Source organism: Mustela nivalis (genome assembly GCF_964662115.1).
Source record: "Mustela nivalis genome assembly, chromosome: 1".
NCBI lineage: Eukaryota > Metazoa > Chordata > Mammalia > Carnivora > Mustelidae > Mustela > Mustela nivalis.
In genome coordinates, this window is record NC_139020.1 from 202,171,227 (window position 1) to 202,191,400 (window position 20,174).

Consider the following 20,174-nt stretch of genomic DNA (forward strand, 5'->3'; position numbering starts at 1 on the left):
TTGGGGGCTTGAAGGTCAAGGCAAAAGAAGGAACCCTTGATGGTCATCTAGTTGTTAATTACTTGATGTAATGGGTAAAATAGTGTCCCCTAAAAAGATATGTTCTAACATAACATAGGTAAGCTCTAACCCCCATATCTGTGAATAGGACCTTTTTTGAAATAAAATCTTTGCAAATGTAATTAAGGATCTCAAGATGATTCTATCCTCAATTTAGGGTGGACATAATAAGATACTGTCCTTATAACAAAGTGAAACAAAGACTTGAGATAGGGAGACACACAAAGAAAACCATGTGAAGATAGTGGCAGAGATTTATGTTTCTGGGAGCCAAAGAACTGTGAGGACTGCTGACAGCCACCAGAAGCTAGGAGAGATGTGGGGGACACATTGTCCCTCAGAACCTTCAGAAGGAACCAACCCTGGTGATACCTTGATTTCAGACTCATGAATCAAGTTATATTGTTTTAAGCCATCCAATTTGTGGTAATTTGTTATGGCAGCCCAGGGAAACGAATACATTTGCCTATTTTGTTTGCTTACCGTCTATCTCCCCACTGGGCTCCTAAGTCCCAGGAGGGCCCGTTTTGTCTGGTTTACTGTTTCTAGGAACAGGCACATACCAGGTCCTCAATAACTATTGCACTCCTGGGTTCTAAGTGCTCCGTTTGTGCTAGACGCTTTTCTAAATGATTTTACTTGGCTTAACTCATTTCATCCTCACTACACCCTAGGACAGACACTATCATTAAACCAATTTTACAGAGGGGCAAACCGAGGCTCAGAGGGGCACAGTCAGTATTTCAACCCACCAAAAGGCATGCCCTGGATAAGGATCAACTACAATAATGAAAATCAGAAGTGAAGGAGCCCTAAGGGAGGCATTAAACACAACGCAATAACCACGGAGCCTCAACTCCTTCCTTTGCAAATTGTAGCAATATCCGGCTTTGCCCACAGTGTGGAGCCCAGGAGATCTGCGAGATTTTTCACCTGCGCATGCGTCTTTACCCACAAGGCCTCTAGGGCAGGCCCACTGGCTCCGCCCCCGCTTTTCAGCATTCACGTCGACACTTTACGGCCCTTTCTCTTATTCCCTCCCGCGAGAACACAGCCAATCCTGCCCGTCGTGTCTAGTTGATCCCTCCCTACTCCGTGTGGATTGGTTGCTCTTCCCTCGAGCCCTGCTCTGACTGGCTCGTGTCGCTGCCACTTCATTTCAGCCTAAGTGGCGCGCGGCAGGGCGGCTACAGGCGGACGCGTGAGCGGCGGCGGCGGAAGTGGTCGGCGAGCCCGCTCCCCGCCGACAACATGGTGAGGGCAGGGAGGCGGCGAAGTCTCTCCGGGAGGCGGGGAACGTGGCCGCCGGGGACCCTCGCGGCGGGCGCTGAGGCAGGGGCGACGCGGAGCTAGCATGCATTCAGGGCCTCGGTTCTGCTCCCCGGAATGAGACGGGCATATTGAGGCCGGAGAGGTCATGGAGGTCTCCCAGAGCATCCAGCCTGTCAGTCCCGGAGGACTTAGAATCGGACGAACGTGTAATCATGTGTTAGCCTAGCTGCTGTCTTTCCACTTTGCAGATGGGGAACCGAGGCTTGAGAGTGGGGACCTGCCAAAGGGTCCGGTGAAAGCCGCAGAGTGAGTTCGGACAGGGGAGTGGCTCCGAGTGTATCCGTAGCGGTCTAACTTCATATTATTGAAAAGGGGCCGATTTGAGTTTTCAAATTAAACCAGGTTGAGAATTTCAAGCCTTGCAAGGCACTTTAGAATGTTAGCACAATCTTCTCTGCCTCTCATTCTGAGGCTGAAAAAGCAGACCTAGAGAGGGGGTTTGGCTTCTCCCTGGATCACACTGGTTGTAGTTTCAGGAGAAGGGGCAGCATTTTGAGCCAGGAGTGGACTAACTGCATCCTTCCAGTTCAGTGAAGGAGAAATTGAGGCGCTGACGGGAGCCCTTTCCAGGACCATGCTGCTCTCCAATCTTGAAAGTTCTAGGTTTAGGTCAGAGAGTGCCTCTGTCTTCGGCGTTTAGACAGGGAGTTGCATCTGGCTGACTCAGTCAGTAGAGCCTGGAACTCTTGATCTCAATGTAGTGAGTTCAAGCCCCACGTTGGGCCTGGAGCGAGCTTAAGGAAAAAAAAAATGTATGGAAGGGAAACAGGACCACACAAATTCAGAGCCAGGCCTCCTAGGAGAGATGCAGGAGAGTGCTTGGCCCATCAGCTCCAGAGTCACTCTGAAGGTCACTAACATGTTTTTCAGAGCTTAGTGGAGATTCGTTCTAAATACTGCTCTGCTGGCTGGCGCAGGAAATGAGAGAGGGGGTGGGTTCCTCTGTGCTGGAGGGGAGTTGGCCTGAGGGGATGGGTGGAACTGGAAGGTTCCTTCCTCCTTAAGCTCCTTGGAGACTGGACCTGTTATCTCTGATAAATTTCTGGAGTCTAGAACAGTGCTTGTGCAAAGAACAGACTCTGTCAGCCTGAAGAATAGCCAGGAAGGGACAAGGCATGGTACATTCCCAGTTCCCCAAGGTCATGATGGTGTCGGAAATAGGGGTCTGAGGGTGTGTATGGAGAGGAGATGGGTCTCCTTAACATCTTCTTGAATTGGGAGCCTCAGGAAGCCACATGGTCTAGTCTTAGATTGGTCTAGATATAACAGCCAGACCCCAGACATTCTGAAAAAGCCCAGAGAAAAGGCTGCTCTTTCCTGAAGCTTTTGATTTTCCCAACTCCAGATGGCCCTGTCTTCTCCTGAACAGTGTTCTAGCCAGTCCCATCTCAGCACCTTCAAGAACTTCCCCACCAAGTTTTTTTAAGTTCTTGGGGATCTTCCCCTTCCTCTCTCCTTCGTCTCCAACAGTTTGGGGGTGATGATCTGGAAAATGGCAAGATGTGAATGTTGCTCCAGACTGTTGCAGCCTTGGAGGACTGTCCCTCCCAAAACCACCTCTCCCCATCTGAGCCTCTCCTTTCTGATTCAATTTGATTTGATAGCCAGCACAAGCACGGAGAGGCAGGCAAAGGCAGAGGGAGAAGCAGGCTCCCTGCTGAGCAAGGACCAACCCCCCCCCCCTCCCCCGCGCCCCACACACTTGGGGCTTGATCCCAAGGCCCTGGGATCATGGGCTGAAGGCAGATGCTCAACTGACTGAGCCATCTAGGTGCCCCTGAGCCTCTCCTTTTCTTATCTGTGGGTTGGGGCAGGTTTCCCACCCATGCCATGTGCCTCCCTGGATGTTGTGTGCATTTTCTTGTGTATTTGTTCAGCAAATATTTAGTGAGTCCCTCTTGAGTGCCTGGCCCCCGAGCTCGGCACTGGACAGAGTCCACACCCTCTTGAGTTTTCCAGTCTGGCGGGGAGACATAATAAACAAGATAATTAGAGACTGGCAGTGTCCTATAATGAAAGCAGCAGGGGGTGGCCCAGGTGGAAATCTCAACCCCTAGATGAGGTTATTATGAGGGCCTGGCCAAGCCAGTTAAGAGGTGACACGTGAGCAGCCACTGGCCTGGGGAAGGACAGCCCTTCTCCAGGCCGAGGGAACTGCAGGAACAAAGGTCAGAAGGCAGGATTGGGCGTGGCTAGTGAGAAACAGAAGGGGAGAAGGCTAGTGAGAAACTTCCTGGAGCTGGCTTGGCCTTGTGATTCTGTTGGGGGAGTGTTGGGAGCAGGTGTTGGTCACTTCTGTGTTTTAAACGTCCTTTCAGCTGTTTTGTGAATAGGGTGCTGCCAGTGACAATCAGGGAAGCCATGGGTTCTCCAGGGCAGGGAGAGGCCAGCACGGGCGCAAGAACTGCACACACCATAAGAGGACCCCTGTGGGGCCCCTGCTGACAGGCTTCAGCTTAATTTCGTGGGCTTTCTCAGGATCTTGCTGTGGTGTCCCTGGGAAGGTCCCTCCCACTCTGGTCATTGGTCCGTTGTCTAGAGGGGCCTTGCCTATACTTCTCCGCGGCTCACTGCTGAACCCGTCCTCATTCTTGCGTTCCAGGCCTTGTCTGTCCCCTCTCAGGTGATCTGGAAGGACGACCCATGTGTGTCATTGCCCTGGTCCACATTCCTGTCTTGGACACAAGAAAACAGGCTTGCTCAGGAAAGCCTGAGGCTTCGCAACAGTAAAAGGTGACTGAGGCTCATGGCCCCAGTGCGTGAGTGGGAGCCTCCTGGTTTTCCATGGCTCTCTGCTCGCAGGCACCCAGGTACCATCGCACAGATGAACTCCAAATGAGAGGGCTAGAGCCTCAGGTTGGTTAGGCTGGGGGCCCCAGCCTGCTTGCTGGTGGTCCTTTGAGCAGCCACCCCTTCTCCATGTTTCCCTTCTTCCTTTTTACCAGGAAGCCAGTGCAGGAAGTGGGCATGGGCCTGGCTTCCTGCAGCCACTGGACCTCCCCTAGGCAGCTCTTCTCAGGAAAGGCGGTGGGATGTGGGAATCCCCCTCGAGCCTTTCCTTGGCAGCTGTCCTGTGGGGGTTGAGGGCCATTTCTGGCCTTCAGTTCCCCCCATGTAGAGAAGCAGCCGCCCTGCGCTGAGAGTGTGAGGGCAGGCTGAGACTGCCCTGTGGCGAGCTTCTGGGGGGATGGCTGACTGAGAATTCCAAAGCTGGGGCAAGGTGTGGTAAAGCTCCGTCCTCTCCGAGGCAGTGAGTGTCTCATCTGTGGGACCCTCAGACCAGAACCTTCATTTGACCTTGCTGGATGGGCTGTCATTGGATCCTGGACCTAAGCACTGCCACCCGAGTCATCTTCCTGGAGGCCGAGACACAGGCCCCAGTGTTGTATGGACTGTGATTTGTGTTCCCAAAATGAAAAGAGAATATTTTTTAGTATCTTGAAAGCTGACTTTATGTGGGTGAATTTTTAAAAATTGCATCTTTTATATGCCATCACATTTGTAGTAATGACAGATTTTTTCCCCCCCTGGGATGTTTTTTCTCCTTTTCTGAAGAATTCTCTCTGAAAACCCAGCTCAGATGTAGCCACCATGGATCAAGGTTGATACTCCACTGCCTGGCAGAATCACTCTTGGTCCAGTCGGGGCTGCCCTTTGGGGCGTGGGCTTGGAATGAGCTGACTTCCAGCCAGTGGGGTTCTCTTTACTGACTCTGTAGTGCCGAGCGAGTTCCTCAGTCTCTTCAGCCTCGGTATCCCCATCTGTAAAGTAGGTGTGACAGTAACCGTATATGAGGATGAAAATGAAAGCTGCATCTTAAAAAAAAAAAAAGATTTATTTATATGAGAGAGAGAGGGCCTGTGCATTGGGGCGGGGGGGGGGGGCAAGGGATATGCAGACTGCCCATTGAGCACAGAGCCTGACTCGGGGCTCAATCCCAGTACCCCAAGATCACCACCTGAGCTGGAGTCCGATGCTTATCCTACTCAGCCACCCAGGCGTTCCAAAAAAGCTACATGTTTAATGTGGTTGCATCTCAGGGATATCAGTCAAACAAAAAAGGAAGGCAGGAGAAGGACCCGTGTGCTGTGGCACTAATGACCAGCATGGAAGGCTAGGCCCTCTCCTGTCAAGAGTGTGGATATAGGTAGGTAACACGAGTTATAAGGAAACGCCCAGAATGGGCAGCACCAAGACCAGATGACTGCTGCCTCTGAGATTGGGCATGGGGGAGTGTTCCAGGCTTTACGTCCTAAACTGGGAGGCAGGTGTGTGTCTTGGGGCTGGGCCGAGTTAGGAGCATGCGTTAGGGCCATGTGCCCCTGTATCCCCGCACAGCGATAAGGTGGCAGATTGGCGAGATTGGAGTCCCAGCCCCACCCGGGTGGCTGGCGTCCCTCAGTGCTGATCAGACAAGTTACAGGCCTCTGTTTCCCTTACAGCTTCCCTTGTCGCTGCTGAAGACGGCTCAGAATCATCCCATGGTGAGTACATGCCTGTCAAGGGCAGCGAGTTTCAGTGGGGACCAGCCTCAGCGCAGGGACTGGGACACTGGGCCAAGGGTGAAGGGCCTCCAGCCATACCTGCGTCCCGCCTGCCCACAAAACAGCCGCTTGTCCTCTTCTCCCTCCTACGCGTGTCAGGACCTGTTTTTAGTTCTGCTTATAAAAGTAATACGTACTTATTAAAAATGTCAAACATTGGAGGTACGTAGAAACTAGAAGCTCGTCATTACTCTTGCCAGCAAATTAACCACATCTTTGATATATGGCTTTTTTTTTTTTTTCTTTTTAAAGTAAGCTCCGTGCCCAACATGGGGCTTGAACTCACAGAGTCAAGATCAAGAGTTGCACGCATCACCAGCTGAGCCAGCCAGGTGCCTTGCACATCCAGGCTTAACATACGTGTAGAAATAGGAATCTGAGAGGGCGCCTGGCTGCCTCTGTTGTTAAGCCTCCGCCTTCGGCTCAGGTCATGGTCCCAGGGTCCTGGGATCGAACCCCACGTCAGGCTCCAGCAGGGAGCCTGCTTCTCCCTCTGCCTCTACCCCTGCTTGTGTTTCCTCTCTTGCTGTTTCTCTCTTTGTCGAATAAATAAATAAAATCTTTAAAAAATAAATAAAATTTAAAAAAATAAAGATACAAATGCGACTTTTTAAAAACCCAAATGGGATCACGTAACACACGTTATTCCCTAAATGACTTTTGCCATTAACGATAACAGTTTTTTTCTTCTGAAGTTCTTATTTATTCTTTTATTTAAGGCATCTCTGCACGCAACATGGGGCTTGAATTCATGATCCCAAGATCAAGATACACATGCTCTTCCCACCGAGCCCACCAGGCACCTTTACAGTTCAGCCTTTTAACATATACAACTCAGGGGTATTTAGTACATTCACAGCATCATAAACCACCACCTCTGTGTAGTTCCAGAACATTCCATCACCCCAGAAGGAAACCCCATCCCTAGTAGCAGTCCCCATCCCCTTTCCCAGTCCCTGGCAACCACTAATCTGCTTTCTGTCCATGGATTTGCTTGTTCTAAACATTGCCTGTAAATGGGATCAACGTGGGGCTCAATCCCTGGACCCCGGGATCATGACCTGAGCCCAAGGCAGATGCTTAACCAACTGAGCCCTCCATGCGCCCTTTGTGCGCACATTTTTGCACGGATGTTTGCCTTTATTTCTCTTGGGGAGATACCTTGAGTCGATTCTTTCTCAAGTCTCAGCGGAGCTTCAGATGATGAGCTACCTTTGTATTTTCCCAGAACACATTAGAATAGATGGGTATCTCTTGGACTGAAAAGGTGTTTCCGGACCACCAAGGCTTGTACACATGCTGTCAGAGAACACCTGCCCCCAGGCCGCTGTCTGGACCAACTAAGACGTGTCGCCCTGGCTGTTCTGAGTTAGTGGCCACTGTTCCTCTAAACTCGCTCTTTCCTTCAAAGTTTTATAGAGGATTTTTTTGTGGGTTTTTTTGCTTTTTTGTTTGCACAAAAAAATCTGGTTTCATCATAGAAGACCACAGTGCCCAGCAAAATGTACAGAGGATGCCAATCATGTTGCCCGTAAGATGGCCCACTAGGGGCGGTAGAGGGGGAGGGGACAGTACTAGGCACCATGTGCTGTGGCCACACAGTCCCCCGAGGTCCCGTGTCTGGATGAGCCCCAGGTGGTAGTCACCCAGGACTTAGGGGTAGGGCTGCCCTTCCTTGGGACCCATGGCTGACTTGGGGTTCATTTCTCTTGCAGTTGGTGGAACTAAAAAATGGGGAGACATACAATGGGCATCTGGTGAGCTGTGATAACTGGATGAACATTAACCTTCGAGAGGTGATCTGCACATCCAGGGTAAGTGCCCTGTGCCCACCACCTGAGGGCCCTCTGACCCACTAGGTCAGGCAGGGCCAGGCTGGCATAGGGACTGTGGGTGGTGTGGCCGCCAAGTGCAACCCAGACCCTCAGCATCCTCCGTGGAGTGAAGGACCCTCCCTGCCCTTGTGGGAGGAGTAGGGAGGGGCATAGCACAGCCAGGTCTTCCTACCATGGTGAGGCTTGATGGAATGGGTGGGGCTTAGGAGGGGCAGGGCCTGAGGGACTGGGTGGGGGGTGCAGCCAGCAGAAGGACAGGGTTCCAAGTCCCTCTAGTGCCCTGGACTTTGTACCTATGGGGATGCTGCCCCATGCCCCACTGCTGCTGCCAGTCCTAAACAAGAAGGACTTAGGCCTGGGGGGCACTTCTGGCTACAAATCCCTAGTGTACAGGTAGGGGTGGCCTCCAAGACAGGCCTGACCTTCCTTGTCAGCCCCTGCTGCCTTTGGTCCTGGCTGTGGACATCACCAGCCAACCAGGCCAGGATGGTGTGGCCGTGGGATATCCAGGCCACCAGGGGGCGAGGGCAGCCCTGTGGCCCTGTGGACCAGGAGACTTGTTTACCTCCGGAGGCCTGAAATCAGGAAGTGTAGGGCCAGGAACACCACCTGGTGGGCCAGGGCTGGGGAACAGTTCTCAAGCTCAAGTTGCTTGGCTCTTGCCATGGAACACAGAGTAAGCTCTGGTTCCTGCAAACCCTCAGAGCAATGAGGAAGACCGTGGCAAAGGCAGGGCGCCCCCCTGTGAACCTGTGCTGGGGTGGGCTGGGGCTTGCCTCCTGTCTTGATTCCAGTCTCCAACTGCCTTGGCGACAGCCCCCTAGATTACAAGGGAAGAAAGTGCTCGCGGGCCCATCCAAGATGAGGCTGTCTTGAGCTCCTGGGCAGGTGTCCCTGAGGCTTGCCATACCAGAGTATAGCAGAGCCCTAGGAAGCCCATCTTGCCCCTGGTCTGTCCTTCTGGATGGCCCACATCCAGCAGGCAGACTGGTAAGTGTGACCGTCTCCCCTCACCTGTGAGGCTCTGTGCCCTGCATCTTGTGATGTATATTATGCGAGGTCTTCCACTAGAACCTTCCTCCTGGTTTGGCTACTGCACTTGTGGCGGCAGGGCTCTGGTCAGCTCCAGTGTGACTATAGCAGCCATTGCTGCAGTACGTACCTGAGTGAGGGGCCAGTAGGTCTTTGTCCCTCTCTGGGACCTGAAAGCAACCATGGGTTTGCAGAGCAAGGTCGGCCAACCTCCATAGCCAGTGGAGACTGGACATGTGGCTCATCCTGCGTAGTCCACCCTCTGACCTGCTGGTTGCAAGGAGAGGCTGGTGTGAGGTTCAGTGTCACTTGGGCTGTCCGGAATCCTCCCCCGTAAACGGGGTAGCAGCCTGTCCCCAGGGCAGCAGTGTGGGCAGGTTGCAGACACGCAGGATTGAGAAAGCCCTGGAGAGCCAGGGTTGGTTGGAGAATGGTTAGCTCAAGTTGCTTGGCTCTTGCCATGGAACACAGAGTAAGCTCTGGTTCCTGCAGGGAGTATGCTGGGCCCAGCTCGTCCTCAGCTAAGGGAGCGCCAAGCCCTGAGCTTCCCTGGAATCATTATGTATCTGTCAGGCTGTAAGTTTGCATCCCTGAGGACTTGGGCCTTTGCCTGCCCTTCCTGGGAAAGGAATGCTCGAGACCTCATGGGGTTCCAGTGTAGGTTGGGGGCTTATGCACATTCCTGGGAAGAGTTGGCCTTTGAACTTTCCCTTTGTCCTATTGAGTGTCTCTGCTGTGTCAGACCAGCCTGAGCCAGGCACTGCCAACGACTGTCATGCTTGAGGACTCTGGGCCTTTCAGGGTGGCTAGGAACAAGACCTTATTGGGGGTCAGAGTTAGCCACACACAGAAAAGTGGGAACAGCATGTGCAAAGTGCTGGGGGCAAGACACCCATTATATGCGTTCCAGAAATTTCCATCTGGAAAGCACGTCAGGGAGAGCTGAGTGAGAGCAGCCAGGGTGGGGCTGGATCTTGGGCCCCTGGGAGCCACACTGAGGAGTTTGGACTTTGTCCTTGGGCCAAGGGGGCCCTGATTGGGTCCTAAGCAGGGAAATGTCTTGGTCTGATTTCTAGGGATGTGGGGAGCAGAGAGGGCTGCCAAGACTTCTGGCTCAGGGCACCAGGGGTGGGGCTGGAGAACGAAGAAGCCCTGGGCTCCTGCCCAAGGGCAACAGGAGGGGCTGTGGAGGAAGGCCTTGTGCTGGTCACAGGGTACATGGCGGTGGGGGCTGGGGGGGGGGGTGATTGACGTCCTTGGACCTTCAGGGTTGGCATTGCTCCAGAATCTGTGACTTTGCAAGCCTCCTAATCTCTCTGGCCTTAATTAGCTCCCCTGAAAACTGGCATCATTGGTCACTGCCCCTGGCCAGCCATGGGCTCACCTCCCCACCCACCTCCCGCCCTCTTCACTGGTCACACATAGTCTCTATCCCACTTACCTGTGTCCCACACCCACCTCAGAGTCCATCAGGAGATAAGTGGATGAATGAATGAGTCAGGACACATAGAGAGGGTTCCAGAAGGTAGGTTCCAAAGGCTGGGGGCAGGAGGGTGGAGGAGCTGGGCTGTGGCTGGGCTGTCGCAGTGGCTGGTGCGAAGGTCCCCAGCCTTTTCTCGGCTTTGGGCTGTAGGTAACAAACCTCATCCCACACTGGAGGACAGGCTGAGGATGAGGAAGCTAGCTGATGGGATTCTTTGCCCCTTCCTGGGTAACAGGGGACCACGAGTCTGGAGAGAGTCCCCTGGAAGACAGCTCCCCCACGCCCACGTCAAGTCCGGGACTGAGAACTGTGCAGGGGGGATGCCAGGCACAGGCAGGCTAGGACGATGACCCAGGTGGGAACGGGGGCACGAGGGGACAGATGCGCCCTGGTTCTTGGCACCCACCCTGCAGGGACCTCCCCCCACCGCCGATCCGAGACTCACCCCCTCTCACACAGGACGGGGACAAGTTTTGGCGGATGCCAGAGTGCTATATCCGCGGCAGCACCATCAAGTACCTGCGCATCCCCGACGAGATCATTGACATGGTCAAGGAGGAGGTGGTGGCCAAGGGCCGCGGCCGCGGTGGCCTGCAGCAGCAGAAGCAGCAGAAGGGCCGAGGCATGGGGGGCGCTGGGCGAGGTAGGTCCTTCTCTCCCCTCCTCTCCCTCCCCCCTACCCCACCCCTTGCCCAGCAGGCTAGGCCGAAGAGTCTGCCCGGGCCTTGCCGCTGAAGGGTGACTGCAGCACGTGGCAGCCATCCCGTCCCAGTGTTGACATTCCTGGGTGGTGCCGTCATGGTGCCACAGGCCTGGCTCTGAGCCCCCTCCACAGAGCTGGGGGTTATGACTCACAGGCCTTCTCTGGTGCCGGGCGGCCGTGCTGCTGCTCGCTGCCTGCCCCGGGCCCTGCAGCCCCAGCCCTGGAAGCCTCGTGTAGTCCCGGCGGGCAGTGCTGACTCCCCCACTCCCCGGGCCCTGGTGCCCAGCAGCAGCCCTCCATGCTCCTGAGGCCTGGCTCTGGCCCAGCAGACAGACACTGGGCCCGTGCAGACTTGGGGCTTGAGCCCTCACCCGATGGCCGCCTGTGTCTCCTGGCAGGTGCTCGGAGAATGGCGTGCCACCTCCCCGGCTCGTTGCCCCTCTGCAGGGAGAGTCCGGTGGTCCCCGCCTCACCAAGGCTGCTGGCGGGGATCCTGGCTCAGGGCCTGGCACGAGCCCCTTCCCTGCTATCACTCCTTTTCACAAGGCCTAGTTCATGCCTTTTTGATAAACTCCCCTCACCCTACCCGCCCCGCGCCACTGAGACTATAAATCTGGCATAAAGTTGAGTTTATTGTGCAGTCAGCTGGGGATTGAGCCTAGAGGCCATCTGCAGACCCTCCCTCCCCCCTCAACCCCCTCCTCTTGGAGGGCCCCGGCTTTGTCTCTTCCATCTGGAGGAGCCTTCGGTGTGCCAGGCCCAGGCTCCCCCATGGGGGCTCACAGGCAGGGCCAGGAAGGATATAAGAGCCGGCCCTGAGCTGAGGCTCACGTGACAGCCAGGAGTGAGACAGAGGGAGGGGTCAGGAGGGCACTGCAGGTGGGGAGGTTGCCAAGAACTAGGGTGAGCAGGGCCCTTTCCATATCTAAGGGCCAGGCTCTTCATGCTGGGGGCCACCACTGTTGGGTGAGCTGCCCAGAGGAGCAGGGAGGGAGGGAGGGAGGAGTGATGGCTTGGGCCACTCTGAAGAGAGGCCATGGGGCCCTCGGCAGCAGGTGGAAATCTCACCCTGTGTGGCAGAGCTGCCCTTGGCAAAGCTGGGCTTGCCCCGGGGATGGCGAGGGCAGGCAGGGATGGGCCTCCCTTCTCGTGGGACCCACATGATGTTTGTGGTGGAAGGGTGACTGTGTGTGCCCTTCTGTGTCCCCATGCCACCCTGGTCCTCCTAGGACCTCCTGGGCTGGGGTGTGTTCTGTCTCTGATTACTCAGCCTCCCACACAGCTCCTACCTTGGGCTCCACGTATCTTAGAAGCACAGCTCCTTCACTGGCTGTCCGAGGTTAGAAGGCAGGGAGCTCCCCTGTCTCCACTCCTCGGCTGGACACACACAATCTCCCAGTTGTTTCTCTGTGGATGTGGACAGTGCTGGAGAAAGAGGGAAACCTTAGAGCTGGGGGCCTGTGGCTGGCCCCCTGGGCTCAGTCCTGCCCCTATTCTGCCTCGTGCTTTCCTCTTCCGGGAAACCATCTGGCTTTGTCCTTTTGATGACTGCCCCCTACCCTGGCCCCACTCCCTGTCCCAGGAAGCCTGCCCCAAGCCCTAGTGTGATGTAGAGCTGACCTCTGTCCTCCCTGGCGTCCCTCATAGCCCTTCGGAGCTGGTCTTGTCCCTTGTTGACACTGAGAACTTTCTGGAGCACCACCCCCACGTTTTTAGCTGGGCTTCCAAACCCAGCTCTGCTGCAGCCCCCTCCTCTGTCTCACAGGTGTGTTTGGCGGCCGGGGCCGAGGTGGGATACCAGGCACAGGCAGAGGTCAGCCGGAAAAGAAGCCGGGCAGACAGGCGGGCAAACAGTGAGCCGCCCTCCGTTCCCCAGAGACTGAGCTGCCACACTGCTCGCCAAGGCTGTGTTTCTACTCTCTGGTTCACAAGTGTGTTCAGAACAAAAAGAAGCAGGTGTTGGGGAAGAGCCCCCCTCTCCGCCTGTCATTCTGTGATCCTTTTTACGTAGAGTATCCCCCACCTTTTTTTTTAAGCCAGCAGTTCTGCAGTTGGAGATGTTTGGTGTGTTTGGTTTTTCTGAAGCCGCAGCTGACTTGATTCCTGGAAGACTCCATGTTTAATGTGTCTTTAAAGCCCTCGCTCTTGTTTTAAGGGCGGGCACTTTCCAAGCAGGCTTGTTTTGCATTTTGAGTTGGATCCTCATGTGGTGAGCAGACCGGAGGTTTTTATTTTAAGCTCTTTGCACTGAGATTGACAGCCTTGGGAGTTCCCTGAAACACGGACCGCAGGATTGCCTTTTGAAAACAAACACATATGAACGTATGCCACGGAAGCTGTGCTGGGGACAGTGCTGCGCCCTGCCCCTTTGCCTCCTCTCTCCCTGTTTGTGTTAACAAAAATAAAAACACATACAACTACAAGCTGCAAATTCCTAATTCCTTTTGAGTCACTAGGCACATCTAAAGTGTGGTATCCTCAGGAAATCACAGCCCAGTAAGGGAAGTTTCCTTTCGAGGGTTGCTGTCTGTCTCGCCAAGGGGAAGTATTTCAACAGGACACTGGTTCCGTGTCCCTTGATGTCCTTTTAAGAACTATGAGGCTTTTGTCTGGGCAGTGGGAGTGGCCCTCCTGCACTAGGTTTGCCCGTAATCCCTGCCCCTTTGTAGAGAGAGTTGATGGGGGGCGGGGGAGAGAAGGCCCAGGCAGGAGCCAGTGCAGTACCCATGCAGCCCCTCCTTGTGACCAATGTCCTGCCCGCCATCCCTGCTTTGTAAGCAGCATTCACCCCAGAGTTCATGGAGGAGCTGTGACAAGCAGCTGCTTCAAGGAATGCGCTGGGAAGGCTCTTGCCGCCTCCTCTCCGAGTTGGGTCACCGCCTGTCCACATCATGATGATTTGCGAGGGATGTTGAGCCAGCACTTTTGCAAAATGTTTCTGGGACATTGTCCACGGGCTGCTTTTCCTCTTTTATTATAAGTGAGGGGCACTGCAGGATGGCCGGGTGTGGGGAGGTGAGATGGGGTGCCAGCTGGTTCCCATGGGAGCGGATTCTAATTGTCACTGTGTTGAGACCTGTTCTGAGGGATGATCAGAATAAAAGGTGTTGCCCGAGAACTCCATTGTTGGAGCTGCCAAGCGCTAGCCGGGCCGTCTTACAGATACCCACATTTAAGACTCAGCCCGCCTCAAGAATGCGCTCTGCCCCTGGGCACCTCTCAGGGGACCTGCTGCAGCCAGAAGGCTTGCCTAGCGTCAGAGCAGCCCCCTGGCACAGGCTGGAGACCGGGCATGGGGTTTGAGTGGGACCTGGGAGCGTCTGAGAAGCCCCAGGCCTGGAGAAATCCCCTCTCAGAAATGCGGGTTGCGGGCCGGTATGGGTTTGAGGACCTGGGGGCGACAGGAGGGGCAGGAGCTAGAAGGAAGGGACCGGCGGCGGCGGTGGCGGGGAGGGAGCTACCCGGGTCTTCAGCGCCCCTCCCCCAAGGCCCTGGACTCAACGGCCGGTAAAAGCCTCAGGGGCCCTGGTCTGACGAGGCTCTGATAAAAGCCGGGGTCAGGTGTCCAGCCCGGCGGCGGCGGCGGCAAACGGCCAGCCCTGGGGCGGCCCCGCCCCTTCCTGCTTCGGGCAGTTCGGGTTTTCCTCCCGGCTCCGCTGTGCTGGGAGATCGCCCGCGTCCTCCCGCCTTTCGCAGGCGGGGCCTTGGGCCCCCGCGGCGCCCGCCCTCCCTCCCTCCCTCCCTCGCCACCACTCCGCGCTGGGGCTCAGCTCCGGTCCCCGGAGCCTGCGTGAGCCTGTGTGCGTAATCGCGGCTTCCCGCGTGTGTCGCCAGACAACGCCAGCCGGCCCTGACCTTTTAGCCAGGCAGCCCGGGCTGGCGGTCCAGTCCCCTCCTTGCCTGCCGGTGACGTGAACCACCTCGCTGGCTCCTGGCTCCCAGTGGGCTTCCGGAAGGTTCTGTCCCTCTGAGCCAGCTGTCGGGACAACCCCGTTTTTCAGTCTTCTTCCTGGTTGGTTTCGAGAAACGAGCCCCAGCCCCCTCAACAAGAAAAGAAACCAAAATCACCCGTCTAGTTCCTAGACACTGGGCCTCGATCTTTCCACCCTTCTGATGGTTGTGTACTGGGGTCTGAGCCCTCATCAGCTGACTGGTGCGTGACTCGGGGCTGCAGGACCGCTTAAACGTAGGTGGTTCCCTGGAACCAGCGACCAGAGACCTCCTACCACCAGAGTTTGCTCCAGTTCCCTTCTGAGCAGAGGTGTGACTTAGCCTGGGGCCCAAGCTCTTCGGGGCCAGCCAGGACAGCCCCACACTTGCCTGACCTGGGACCAAGAGCCCTTTTTGGAGACTCGGATGCAGCTGGCAAGCAGGAGCAGCAGCCCCACTTGGTGGCAGTGGGAGGGCCTCTGGCTTGCCATCCTGCGTCATCCCTTCCTGCGCACATGTCCTCGGATTCCTCCTCTGCTGGGCCTCACCTGCTGCTCCCGGAGCAGCTCTGCCGGGAAGCCCTGTACCCACTGCGTCCACGTGGGCATGATGGCAGGTGTCCTCCCCACCCATCCATGTGGACCCCGGGGCCCAGCCTCTCCCGGTATCAGCAACATCTTCAGTGGCTCAGTGCATGACCTGGTGTCCTCTGCTGTCCCTCAGGACAAAGGGCCACTTGGCCAGGGAGGGGTATAGGAGATGGCTTGATGTCCACTCAGACCACCCCTATGGGAGAAGCCGCCCACCTCAGTGGAGCAGAGGGCTGGCCTTGAGGCGGAGGACCTGGGGCCGCAACCCAATTCCAGGGACTGGAGACTCAGCATGAATTAGGCAAAGAGCCCCAGCCCTGTGGCCCTTACCTCCCACAAGGTGAGCTAGCAACAAACAAGCCCAGTGCATCAATGTGGAGAAAAAGAAAGCAAGGGTGGCAGAAAGGGGGGGTCAGGGCAGGCCAGAGGGTGACTGACATTTGAGGAACGGGCTTGAGGAAGGCAAGGGAAGCAGCCATCTAGGAGAAGAGCATTTCAGATGAAGGGAACAGCCTGTGCAAGTGCCAAGGCCCTACACAGAGTGGTGACAGGAACAAAGGTTGGGAGGCGGGTAGGAAATGGGGCAAGTGCAGTCCCTGAGCAAGATGGGAAGCACAGAAGGTTCTGGAACAGATTAAGCTGCAAGATCAGGAGGAGGTGGGGCTGGGGGCTCAGCCCAGGGTAGAGGTCGAAGAGGTGGTGAAAGAAGAGGCAGGGGTGCCTTGAGGGCCTAGGCAGGAAGCCCAGGATGCTACGGATGGGAGCTTTCCAGAGTGGAAGGGGAGGCCTTGCCGAGTGGGGCATGTTCAGACCAACTCCCAAGGTCAAGAAGTCATGGTCCATGGGAAGAGAGCAGGAAACAGGTGGAGGGAACAGCAAGTGAAAAGCCCCCGAGCTTCTGTGGCCTGCTCAGGTCAGGCAGAGATGGGGTCAGGAGTCCTCAGACCCAACATGATCCGAACAACAGCCTCATGTGTGCCTGGCAGCTCCTACGCTCGGGCACAGAGTGGGTGAGCCACCTGCCCAGGGTCACACAGCTTCAGAGGCCTCCTCAGAGCTCCTTCCTCTGTTGCCTCCTTGAACTTGGAGGATCCATTTACCTTCTCCGGGTTCAGTTGTGTCAGGTGTAGAATCAGGAGTCAGGGGTCATGTGGGGTGGGGGCAGGTGAGGTCGTCATTGGTTTGAAAGTGTATTCCCCTGTTGAGGGACAAGGTTCGAGACACACAAAGTGCTTGGCAAGTTTTACCCCATTGTGCCTCAGTTTTCTTGCTGGTCAGAGGGGGCAGTAGCAGCCTCCACTTCACAGGGGTTGTTGGGAGGATTACTTGGGGTGGGGGAGGCTGGGTATACAGCAAGTGCTTCATACATACTTGCGCACCCCCTAAGAGCACTGCTTCATTCTTCGTTGATCACCTGTAGAGGGGCCGAAAACTCTCCAGGGAATCTCTCCATCTCTATCACTCTTGAGCTCAGCCCGAGCTACTCGCTCATTGTCTGGGAGGCTCCGGGCAACGGTGCCACAGGCTTGGCCTGCCCTGTGGTCGGTGGCTGGGCCACTGTCCTCCATGCCCCAGAGGCCAGCCCTGGATGCCGTGCCCCAGCTGGTGAGTGGTCCCCTTGCAGGCCCCTGGTGCTGCCCTAAGAGCCCCCTGCCAGTCTGGGTCCAGCCACCCAGCAGTGACTCACCCTTGCCTGCCCCGCCTCCACTGGAACCAGGCACAGAAATAGTCACCCTGCTCACCCTCGGGAGTGGCCGTGGAAATATTTTAGGGCTGCATTCAGTGCCTAAAAATACTCGGCGCGTCCTCCTGCATCTTCCCCTCCCTCATACCCTTCTCTGTTCCTTTGAAAACTGTCCCTGTAAGCACCCCTAGGGCCTTCCACCCTGTGTCCCTCTAGCCTGTTCAGTGTCCCTGGCAAGCAGGGCTCGGGGCTGTCCCCAAATGCCCAAGTGCGTGTGGATGAATGGTGAGGTGGCCTCCCTCCTCCCTCCTTCGCACCCTCCCGGTCACCATGGAGAGACTCAGACACAATTTCCCCCAGAACCTTCTAGAAAGGATGTCTTTTCCAAAAACCCCCAGAAGACTCAGTTCCTGGGGCACAGTGATGCTGTCCAGGGAGATCTTCATTACTCAGCAATTTTCCTTAAAAATTTTTTTAAAAATCCCTCTTGCTGTTTGTGTTCATGAGGCGGCTGGAAACAGAACATGGCCCCCAGCTGGACAGAATCCATTGCCTCTCCATTCCACTTGCTGCCGAACCCCACTAGCTTGTAGGGCTTTATCCCTCCCTGAGGGAGTGCAGACTGACCCTCCAAGGCACTCAAATGTCCTCAACATCATCTCTAAGCACCAAACACCTTGACCTTTCCTGCAATTGGAGGGGGCGGAGTGGGTGAGCAAATGGAATCAGACTGCTGCTCAGCCCACCCACGGTCTGATCCAGCTTTTCAGTTACCTGAAGCTTCAGCTCGATGGAGCAGCAGGTGCAAATGCCCAGGGGCAGGTGCATGCTGGCTTCTTGAAGACCAGTAAGCTGATCGTTTTTGACTAAAGAGCACATTTTATTCAGATTGTCCTCAGGTTGTACCCACTGTGCTTTTTTTTTTTTTTTAAGATTTTATTTATTTATTTGATAGTGAGAGGGATCACAAGCAGGCAGAGAGGCAGGCAGAGGCGGGGGGAGGGGAAGCAGGCTCCCTGCTGAGCAGAGAGCCTGATGTGGGGCTTGATCCCAGGACCTCAAGATCATGACCTGAGCTGATGGCAGAGGCTTAACCCACTGAGCCCACCAGGCGCCCCTGCAACGTGCTTTTTATAAAATTATTATTGTGGTAAGATCCACTGACACAAAATTCACCATTTTATTTATTTTTATTTTAAAAAGATTTTATTTATTTATTTGACACAGAGAGACAGCAAGAGAGGTAACACAAGCAGGAGGAGTGAGAGAGAGAGAGAAGCAGGCTTCCCACTGAGTAGGGAGCCCAACATGGGGCTTGATCCCAGGACCCTAGGATCATGACTGGAGCCGAAGACAGATGCTTAACCACTGAGCCACCCAGGCGCCCCCAAATTCACCATTTTAAAGTGAACACTCCAGTGACTTTGATACCTTACAGTGTTGTGAAACCAGCACTTGTGTTTAGTTCCAGAACATTTTCAGCACCCCAGAAAGAAACCCTGTTTTCCCCATGACCAGTCACCCTCCACCCTCTCCCTGAGACCCTGAACAACCATGAATTGGCTTTCTGTCTCTGTGGGTTTGCCTGCTCTGGACATTTCACATACATGGGATCCTACAATAGGTGGCCTCTTGGGTCTGGCTTCTTTCGCTTGGCGTGATATTTTCAAGGTTCATCCACGCAGTAGAGTGTGTCAGAGTTTTGTATAGCTCTGTGCTATTATGGCTGAGTACTATTCCACTGTACAGCCAGACCACATTTTATCCTTCATCATTTGGACTCCTTGCCCCCCTCCCTCCTCCTCTTTCTTTCTTTTTAAAGAGATTTTATTTATTTATTTGACAGAAAGATACACAGTGAGAGAGGGAACACAACCCGGGCAGAGGGAGAGGGAGAAGCAGGCTTCCTGCTGAGCAGGGAGCCAGGATGCGGGCTGGATCCCAGGACCCTGGGATCATGACCTGAGTCTAAGTCAGAGGCTTAATGACTGAGCCAGCTAGGCGCCCCTGGACTATTTCTAAGAACGTGTTTGTTGAGCACTTACTCTGTGCCAGGTACATTTCTGAGGGCTTAATTCCTCCCCCCATCCCCTTCCATAAAAGCCTTATTGTGAACACCATTCCCATCTGCCCATTTCACAGTGGGTGAAATGAAGGCAGAGATAGGCTAAGACAGGACACTAAAGGAACCGCAGGCCATCTCAGGTCTTTACACTCTGGAGATGGGGCTAGAGACAGATAATTAGGAAACTAAGAAATAAGCAAGATAAATGGAGGTGAAAACCTTAAGGGTTTTCCAGATAGGGAGAGCAACATGTGCAAAGGCCCTGAGGTGGGAATGAGCTGATGTGTTAGTGGAAAAACACAGAGGCTCATGTGCCTGGAAGAGACAAATGAGGGGAAGAGAGGAAGGAGGCTATACAGTGGCTTTGGGGCCGGGGGTAGAGGTGGGGAAGGGTCTGGGCTGTACTCAGAAATGGAGACAGACACTGAAATAGATACTGGGAGCAGGAGGGAGAGAAGGGACCTCAAGTTCTCAAGGTCGGGACTCAAGGGGACTCAGAGGCCTTGTCCTCCTCTGTATCCCTCCAGTCCAGATCCTTCATGGATACCATGACTGCTGGAGCAAGGGACAACTGTCCTGTGCTGAGAGCAAGGTGGGCGCACAGTGGGTGGGTACTCCATGACTAATGGATGAATGGGTAAATGGAGGGACGGACAGATTAGTGGGTGGGTGGATGGATGGACCTATAAACAGATGAATGGGAAGATGGGTGTCCTGAAGGTGGGTGGGAGACGTGGCACCCAGCACCCAGGTAAGTGTGATAAAAGAGCATCTCCCCCCTTCCAACAGGTGATTGGGTGGGTGAAGGAATTCATCCAGCCGCTCTGGGGTCTCACCCACCCCTCTCCAGTTTCAGAAGAGGTCCCCCAGAGTGGAGGCTGCAGGGTGGGTGTTGGGTGAGGTGCCAGGAGCACAG

The 20,174-nt window shown here is 55.1% G+C and overlaps 1 protein-coding gene and 1 long non-coding RNA gene across 2 annotated transcripts; one reads left to right on the forward strand and one right to left on the reverse strand.

The window, feature by feature from the left end:
- The first annotated feature begins 1,196 nt into the window (after positions 1-1,196).
- On the forward strand, positions 1,197-13,412 carry LSM4 (LSM4 homolog, U6 small nuclear RNA and mRNA degradation associated). Its single transcript, XM_082745033.1, has 5 exons — positions 1,197-1,314; positions 5,835-5,876; positions 7,652-7,750; positions 10,746-10,929; positions 12,755-13,412. The coding sequence occupies exons 1-5, from the start codon at positions 1,312-1,314 to the stop codon at positions 12,844-12,846; spliced, it is 420 nt and encodes a 139-aa protein (XP_082601159.1). The 5' UTR covers positions 1,197-1,311; the 3' UTR covers positions 12,847-13,412.
- LOC309871712 lies at positions 12,874-14,958 on the reverse strand. Its single transcript, XR_014315456.1, has 2 exons — positions 14,845-14,958; positions 12,874-14,065 (listed from the first exon to the last, which is right to left on the reverse strand). It is a non-coding gene; the product is annotated as an uncharacterized lncRNA (long non-coding RNA).
- Positions 14,959-20,174: the final 5,216 nt, after the last annotated feature.